General features: G+C 45.3%; 2 protein-coding genes across 2 annotated transcripts; both read left to right on the forward strand.

The window, feature by feature from the left end:
* The first annotated feature begins 625 nt into the window (after nucleotides 1–625).
* LOC112449845 (nuclear factor 7, ovary-like) lies at nucleotides 626–2,413 on the forward strand. The gene is made up of 2 exons (XM_025002425.1): nucleotides 626–1,165; nucleotides 2,270–2,413. Exons 1-2 carry the CDS (start codon nucleotides 626–628, stop codon nucleotides 2,411–2,413), a joined length of 684 nt encoding a protein of 227 aa, XP_024858193.1.
* Nucleotides 2,218–4,695, forward strand: LOC108250056 (tripartite motif-containing protein 35). The gene is made up of 2 exons (XM_017439762.3): nucleotides 2,218–2,365; nucleotides 2,446–4,695. Exon 2 carries the CDS (start codon nucleotides 2,463–2,465, stop codon nucleotides 3,840–3,842), a length of 1,380 nt encoding a protein of 459 aa, XP_017295251.1. The 5' UTR covers nucleotides 2,218–2,365; nucleotides 2,446–2,462; the 3' UTR covers nucleotides 3,843–4,695.
* Nucleotides 4,696–9,036: the final 4,341 nt, after the last annotated feature.

Genomic DNA, 9,036 nt, shown 5'->3' on the forward strand with positions numbered 1-9,036 from the left:
CACAGTTCTCTTTATCCGACTGTTGACTCATCCTGTTTGTGTTTTTGTTGTTGAATCAGAAACACACATCCAGCTGTTCCAGGGTTTGACTTATCTGAGTCGTGCACATGTGGATGAGATGGATCAGCAGAAACAAGAGCATCTGATTTCAAAAGAAATCTGCCGTTCTAGTGAAAAGAGTCAAAACATGTTGGGCTGTGTTTGGGATCATTGTCCCGTCGCATCATGTCCCAGTTTGGTCCAAAGCTTCAGCTGCTGGACACATTCGACCCAGGAGCCTTTGGTACAGAGGCATCATGAAGCTTGTTTATTCCTTCATGATGGATGGAAAAAGATTGTCATGCAGTGTGTACAGCCATGTGTATTTAGCATAAGAAGCACATGTAGACGTGCTCTTACGCCTCCAGACCTCCTCTGGCTGAGGGTCCTTTGACTGTAAAGTTTGCAGAGCCTCACTGAGCCCTCAGAGAGGACAAATGGACCTCAGCGCTAAGGGATGGAGGACACTTCAGTGGGTAGAACCTGATTAAAGCAGTTGGGTGACCTGCATCGATAAAGCGATCAATCATTGGACAGGGGACAGGGGACAGAGACGGTATGGTGGGACCTGTTCAGGAACCCCAGGATGATGAAGGACAAGATGGAGGCTCTGAGCAGACAGATAGCAGCTCTTTCAGACACAGTCAGAGCCACAGAGGAGGAGCTGAGAGCTGAAGACGTCTCATTCCTGCACAACTACAAGGCTGCAGTGGAAAGAGTCCAGCGCTGCCCCCTGCTGGATGATCCACAGCTGCCCTCAGGAGCTCTGATAGACCAGGCCAAACACCTGGGCAACCTGGCCTTCAACATCTGGAACAACATGAAGGACGTGGTCTCCTACACTCCCATCATTCTGGACCCAAACACAGCTGGTCCAGAACTCATCCTGTCTGAAGATCTGACCAGTCTGAGAACAGGAGATGATCAGCAGCTTCCTGATAATCCTGAAAGGTTTGATGAATTCTGCTATGTTCTGAGTTCTGAGGGATTTAACTCAGGGAATCACAGCTGGGATGTTGATGTTGGAGACAGTAAAATCTGGATACTCGGTGTGTTAGCAGAGTCTGTCCAGAGGAAGGGATACATTGAGTCTGGCCTAAAAAATGGAGATTGTGGTTCTATCAAGGTAAATACAGAGCAGGGTCACCAGGAGCTCCTGAAGAAGATCTCTCTTGGATGGAGTCCAGTCCCTGATCCAGCAGCTGGTTTTCTGGAGGACTCTATCAGTGTCTCTCATGGTTGTGGAGGAGTTGTGGCCCACTCTTCTTTCCAGCGTTGCTTCAGCTCATTGGTTTCTGCTCAGCTCTCTGAGGTTCTGGTTCTGGTTCTGGACCGTTCTGTTTGTCGGACAGACGGCCTCACATCAGCCCTCCATCACCGTGCTGACAGCTGCAGTGCATTCTGGGTAAACATCTGTCCTCTGGTCTGGTTCTGCTCCAGAAGTCTTCTGGTTCCTTCAGAGGAACCTAAGTGGAGCTGCCATGTTGTTTTTAAAGAGAAACAAGCCATATTTATTCAGTCTTTTTTGTAATTATGTGGTTCAAAGATCAATGAACACCTAAGCGATGAAGATACTAAAAAGTTTTAGAATATATAATTACACAAAATGATCATGTGTTTTATTTTGTAGACATCTCCTGGTTCTCTCCTGTGTTTTTATTCCATTTCTCTCAGTCAGTCCTGCTCCTCATCCCTCTTCATCTCACACCTGTTCATTGTTTTCATTACTCCCAGATCTTAGTCACTCATCGGTTCATCCTGTATGTTTGCCTGCTCCTCCCATGTTTGATTACTTTTGTATTTGCTGCCCATTTGGGTTTCAGTTTCCTTTTTGTGTTAGTCTGCTACCGCGTCAGCTTTTTATTTTCTTAATTCAGTCCTTTATTTTCTTCCTTGTGTCAGTCTGCCTCCATGGGTCAGATTTTAACCAAAACTCTGACAATTAGTTTGAATGAACGTCATGCTCAGAGTTGGAGGTCTGCAGCTCTGAGGACAGTTTTTGATCCAGTCTTCCTAAAGTTTAAACTTCCTAAAGTTTGATCTAAACTCTGCAGATAAAATATAAATCCTGTTTTTGCACAAAATTCGAAAGAGCTGAAAGGTTCTGTATTCTGGAATAAAACAAACCTCAATAACAGCTGAGGAAGCAGGTTTAACAAGTTTAAGCTCTGCCCATCACATGACTGATGATCCAAACCAGGAAACAGGTCATGATTCTCTGTCTCTACAGAGAGACTCGGAGCCGATCAGACGCAGCTTCAGAGCAAACTCCCAGCTTCCTCTGAGTCCAGCTGCAGGAGAGAAAACCTGCTGCTTCAAGCTGAAGGTGAGTCGGAGCAAAAACACTCAGTTAGAGGAGGGAGGGGAGCCATGACTGACTGGACTTTCTGTCTGCTGTGTCTTCAGCTTCACTCAGAGTCCAAATGGCTTCCAGATCAGAGGAGGATCTCTGCTGTCCGGTCTGTCAGGAGGTCTTCAGAGATCCTGTTCTTCTGTCCTGTAGCCACAGCTTCTGTAAAGTCTGTCTGGAGGACTGGTGGCAAGACAAACCAATACAAGAATGCCCAGTTTGTAAGGCAGTATGCTCCAGTGATCCACCCTGTAACCGGGCTCTGAAGAACCTCTGTGAGTCCTTCTTACAGGAGAAACATCAGAGAGCTTCAGAGGCTCTCTGCAGTCTGCACTCTGAGAAACTCAGACTCTTCTGTCTGGACCATCAGGAACCAGTTTGTCTCGTCTGCAAAAACTCTAAGAAGCACACCGACCACAGATTCAGACCCTTCGATGAAGCTGCTCAGGATCACAGGAACAAAGTTCAAGAAATTCTGGAACCAATAAAACAGAAACTGGAGCTTCGAAAAATTGTTCAATCTGAGTTTGATCAGACAGCAGAACACATGAAGGTCCAGGCCCGACACACAGAGAGGCAGATTAAGGAGCAGTTTAAGAAGCTTCACCAGTTTCTAACAGAGGAAGAGGAGGCCAGGCTGGCTGCACTGAGGGAGGAAGAGGAGCAGAAGAGTGGGATGATGAAGGACAAGATGGAGGCTCTGAGCAGACAGATAGCAGCTCTTTCAGACACAGTCAGAGCCACAGAGGAGGAGCTGAGAGCTGAAGACGTCTCATTCCTGCACAACTACAAGGCTGCAGTGGAAAGAGTCCAGCGCTGCCCCCTGCTGGATGATCCACAGCTGCCCTCAGGAGCTCTGATAGACCAGGCCCAACACCTGGGCAACCTGGCCTTCAACATCTGGAACAACATGAAGGACGTGGTCTCCTACACGCCCATCATTCTGGACCCAAACACAGCTGGTCCATACCTCATCCTGTCTGAAGATCTGACCAGTCTGAGACGAGGAGATGATCAGCAGCTTCTTTATAATCCTGAAAGGTTTGACACATGTTCTGTTCTGAGTTCTGAGGGATTTAACTCAGGGAATCACAGCTGGGATGTTGATGTTGGAGACAGTAAAGGCTGGATGCTCGGTGTGTTAGCAGAGTCTGTCCAGAGGAAGGGATACATTGAGTCTGGTTTATGGGAAATAGAGTCTTTTGAAGATGAATACACAGCTGTGTCACCGGTTGATCCTCCCCTTGACCTCCCCGTCCAGCAGAAGCTGCAGAGGATCAGAGTGAATCTGGACTGGAACGGAGGAAAGCTGTCGTTCTCTGATCCTGATACAAACACACACATACACACCTTCACACACACTTTCACTGAGACGATGTTTCATTACATCTATGCTACAGATGAAGTGAAGATTTTACCGATGGAGATCTCAGTGAGCAAACAGCAGCTCTGAAACAAACAACAACTGGAATCCTTTGGTCTACAGAGGAGCCCAAACCATCAGCCCTCCACCACCGTGCTGACAGCTGGGAGGAGCTGGGTAAACATCTGTCCTCTGGTCTGGTTTTGTCACAGAAGTCTTGTGGTTCTTTCGGATGACCTTTGACCTTTAACCTGCTGACTGAAACCTGAGTCTGAGATGGGGCTCACTTCTCTGAGCGTTACACGGTCTGACCTTCCCTCTCCTCTGTCCCACATCCAACGGTCATTGATTCCACCTGTGGACTACAACATCCTCCATCTTTGTAGTCAGACTGTTAAACAGTTGAGACACAGGAACAGCATTGAGTGACTACACAAATGTTTTTTGATCATTTCAGCGTTTTGTGCATGCAGAAACTGCGCTCCAGGAGCCCCTAACAGTATTTGTGGAAACTGGGATCCAGTGTGGAAAACTCCTGAAACCGCTGCTGAGTTTTCATGTGAACAACCTATGATGTCATAATCCCACATGACCCCAATCATGACAGACGTAAGAAGATTAACGACAGACTACCTGCTTGTGTTTGTGCTGCAGTGAAATCTTTGCAGATTATTAAACTTTAATTAGGATTAGAAGACAAGACTGATGGACAATAAGAGCTTTAAAAACAGCCAAACAATCTTTATTATTACAGCAAATAATCTAAGGACTGGTCTCTGTCTGCTCCTTGTTTCCTGTTTCTGCTGCAGTTTGCTTGCAGCGCCACACACAGGCCTGGCAGACTTACTGCAGCGTTTGGGTCATTTGCTGTATTTCTGTGTGGATGAAAACATTTCCAGAAATGGTGCTGTGCTTGCAAGAATAAAACTGATTTGGAAAAGTTGTCTCCTGTTTTCTTGTGGATGTGCCAGTTTTACATTTTACTGAAATCTTCAGACACTTTGGGATGGAAACCGGTGCTTTTCAACATTCAGTTCTCCTGCACTTCAGCACACACTCATCATTACCTTCTATTATACACTAATAAATTAAAAAACATAAATATTTTAAACTTTTGTTTCTGGACTTTTTGCTTTCACACTAACGAGCTGCCGTCCTTTCGGGATGAAGTCATTATCAGCTGTAAAAGCTGACGACGTGCACATTTCCACGGCTCTGCAGGGAAACAACATGACAGCAAAACAAACGACACCATTAGTCACCGTTAGCAGCACCTGTAAATCAGCTCTCTGCATGTGAGCCGTGCTGCTTTACCAGGTCATTCAGCATGGAAAATATGATGAGTGATTATTCAGATTATTCACACGCTGTGAGCACTTAATATTTTCCACTACGAGGTGAACCAAGGCTCACTGCAGCAGAGCTCATTCTGGGTTTCAGGTACAAACTTTATTAAACCTTTCTCTTCAAACGTAACAGCAGCGTATACCAGCGTCTAATATAAACACCTCACTTTAGTTTTTTTAACAAATTTAGCTTTTCTTTTGGCTCCATTTGCGTTCTGGATCTGGTCTTTATTTCTTTCTATTTTCTTTCCAATGAGCCAGACTTTCCTGTATTCTGTTAAAGGGGTCTGAATCAAGAGTTCTTCGGACTTTCTGACGATCTTTCAGTTTTTCTTTGGACCTTGGTTGCTTTTTGTCTCAGTTTCAGTCGAGTTCTTGCTGTTCGGTTCAGAAACCTCCCATAAATACGGGAAAAATCAAAAACTAAACCTGGTGCAGACATGAAACCTGTGGAGGAAAAGTCATGTTAACCTGGCAGGATCTTTTAGATCATAGCTGTATGTCATCGCAGCAGGGAAGAACCTGAAGCAAAGACTGATTACAGACGTGTGGTTGTACCGTGGGGATGTTCTGCAGATGCACAGAACGTGCTGAGGCTGCAGGAGAACGTTTCCTGCAGTAAAACTGACAGGATGTGCTGAGAGGGGTGAGGATTATCACCAACATCTGAGATCTGTGGAGCTGCAGCTCCCGGTTGCTGTGGCTCCAGGTTGCTGCAGCTCCCGGTTGCTGCGGCTCCAGGTTGCTGCAGCTCTAGGTTGCTGCAGCTCCTGGTTGCTGCAGCTCCAGGTTGCTGCAGCTCCTGGTTGCTGCAGGTCCCGGTTGCTGCAGCTCCAGGTTGCTGCAGCTCCTGGTTGCTGCAGGTCCCGGTTGCTGCAGCTCCAGGTTGCTGCAGCTCCTGGTTGCTGCAGCTCCTGCGGCTGCAGCTCCAGGTTGCTGCAGCTCCAGGTTGCTGCAGCTCCCGGTTGCTGCAGCTCCTGGTTGCTGCAGCTCCTGCGGCTGCAGCTCCAGGTTGCTGCAGCTCCCGGTTGCTGCAGCTCCCGGTTGCTGCACAGCTTCAGCGTTAGAGCGATAGAGGCAGAAGAAGAAGGATGTGTCCGAGCAGGAAGGAAGTGATGGAGCAGCTCCCTGTACTCTTCTCCCTCCAACAAAACACCTTAAAAACCTCCAACATGGCGGCACACATCTTTAAACGAGCCAAAGTCAAAGTGTGTCTGAATATTCTCAAATGAAACTCGTTAAAGCTGCGTAGACTTTCATGATTTATGAGAAACACTTTTTGTTTCTACGAGTTTGCGATGACGATTTCCTGCAGCTTTTTTGCTTTAACAGGTTTGTTTTTGGTGACGCCTTAAAAATCTCCCGTTCTGATGTGCGAACGCTCGAGTAAATATTATTTTGACAAACATTCGGTCATTTCTCTGAAAACCACAGAAAGTGAAATGTTGTGAGTCTGAGGGTTGACACTTTGGTTGGGTTTGTGGTTTGAAGTGTTCGGTTGCGGTGTGTGTGTGTGTGTGTGTTATTTGTGTACATGCACCTTTCTGCTGAGCTCTGGGAGTCTATAAAACGGTCTGTAACTGTTCAGTGGGTGATTATATGTTCGCACAAACTTTACACGAGTGAGCTCACCTCTGCTGTGTGTCTGCGGTGCCAACACCAACAGCGAGCTGGCTCCGTCCAGCTCTTCCTTCACTCTCACTGCGCTCAACCTAAAGCTCATCTGATGAGAAATGTTCTCCTTCAAGCTTTACGCCTTAATTAGAAGAATCCAATAATAGGTTAGAGAGGTCATTGTTGCCTGCATCAAAGTCTTCACCTCGTCTGGGAGAATACGCTCGCTTGTTAGCAAAATATCTCATAAACAATTGAACAGATTTAAAAAAAAACAAATAATAATAATTGGATGCACATCTACAACTGACTTATGTTTGGAGTCAACCCAATTAAAGATGGCCGCCCCAGCTAATCAACCTTAGAAAACACAAACATGTCTGTAACTCAGTGAATGTGACAGATTTTGAGCTGAAAGCTGCTGTGGTAGTAGCTGAGACTGATCCTCAGCACACACTCTGAGCACTGACTGATCACAGGAGGTATTCCACAAGATCCTGTAAAATGTTACCAAAAAGGCTTTAACTCCATCGTCTCAACGTGAGCTGATCTTGGCCTAAAGGCAGGGAAGTTGGCGGGCGACATGCATTCTCTATAAGAACATTAGACCTTTCATTTAGTTTGTTTAGAAGTGTAGAAAGTAATTGTTTGCTGTTAATATTAGGAGGAACACGATGAACATTTGGGTTTTTCTGAGCAGAACCAGCGGTCCGTCTCATAAAATATCTGCTGCTTCTCTGCAGTCCTGCACGACCCGACCGCTCTGACATACGAGAGAGGTGTCGTGTTCTGCATTTAGTTACGAGCATCAAACTGAGCCAACCTTCATTTCTGTTAGAAAAACAGAAAACAGTGAGAGTGTATGTTGGCCGAAACACAAAAATGTCTGAGCCATCGAGCCATCTGATGCCACGAGGTGCAAACTTTTATATTTAACCTGAAAATAAACCTCCCTCTGGGCTGAAAAAACAAAACTTTAGGAGCCAACTGAACGTCAGAGGAGCAGAAGAGGATCTACTCAAATATAAGTTTAAATACTTTAACTTTGTGACACGTTTAGTTCACAAAATATATATTTTAAAGAACTTCTCCGTATGTTTGACAGTCTTGTTAATTTTATCCATCGGATTGTTAAAAAGTAAGAAGTTAATTAATTCCTAATAAGGATTAACAAATATTTTATATATTTAAATTTTCTACAGCTGTAATATTATTATTAATTGGAAAGTTGCATTCTATTAAAGTGATTTTAAACCCATTCCAGCTGCTGTAATCTGCAATGCATCATTATTAATAAAAAGCAAAGCAGGGGAAAACAAAACTCTTTGATGGATTTTTGTCAATTATCCTGAATCATTAATCTTTATTCTTACAAAGTCATGAGTACATGGAGCTCAGTTCTGTAAATACAAGGTTTTGCAAAGGGGGTTCAGCACTGGTCAAATCTGATAAAATCTGATCAAATTTGGTGAACACAGACACGAGTGATACATGATCGCCCACCTTTTGTAGTGAGAAAAAGCCATAAAACTTCAACCTGTTTCTCCACAAACTGGAGTCCTAATCAGTGAAACTGTCACTGCAGAGAATTATGGGATGGAATCCTGTTTGTTCCCATGGAAGGAGACAGTAAAGCTGTGGAGCTTCTGTCCTTCCAGGTCAGGTCCGTTCCTGAAAACAGAAAGTACTTGTACCTGCAGGATCAGAGTATTTCTTTGTGTACCTGCTATACTGCTCCAACACTCACAGAGGGAAACAGTAGAAATCCTGTCCTGACGGTTTCAGTGGGCGCTGCCAGGAAACACTTTAGTGAAACTTCATCGCCTTCTCTCTCCTCAGAGTTGTTCTTTCAGCTCAAGGCCACATCACTGCCCGTGTGTTTCGGCCTCATTATACAGATGGAAGCATTTCCAGATCAGCGTCTCTACCTGCTCAGACCCTTCCACTGTTTTCTCAGCGGCGTGTTTTTCTAACTAACTGCTCACAAAGGATGAAATATCAGCTGCAGCTGCCGTCCGACGGGTCAGAAGCTACAAGATATAAAGAGCTGATTATACATCAGAGGCCGACTGCCAAGTTTTCATCTGCGAGAAACCAGAAGCTTCAGCTGGAAAAGAGGGGAGGGGTCAGGCCGGGGAGCATTTATGGTTTTATCTGGAGACAAAAGTGGGATAAATATTAATAAATAGAACTATTTTCTGCTCTGGAAGCTGCCCTTTAATTAGCATCCCGGTCCTGTTGGAGCTCTAAACCCGGTCCTGTTGGAGCTCTAAACCCGGTCCTGTTAGGAGCTCTAAACCCGGTCCTGTTAGGAGCTCTAAACC

The sequence above is a fragment of the Kryptolebias marmoratus genome, linkage group LG4 (assembly GCF_001649575.2).
Source record: "Kryptolebias marmoratus isolate JLee-2015 linkage group LG4, ASM164957v2, whole genome shotgun sequence".
Lineage (NCBI taxonomy): Eukaryota > Metazoa > Chordata > Actinopteri > Cyprinodontiformes > Rivulidae > Kryptolebias > Kryptolebias marmoratus.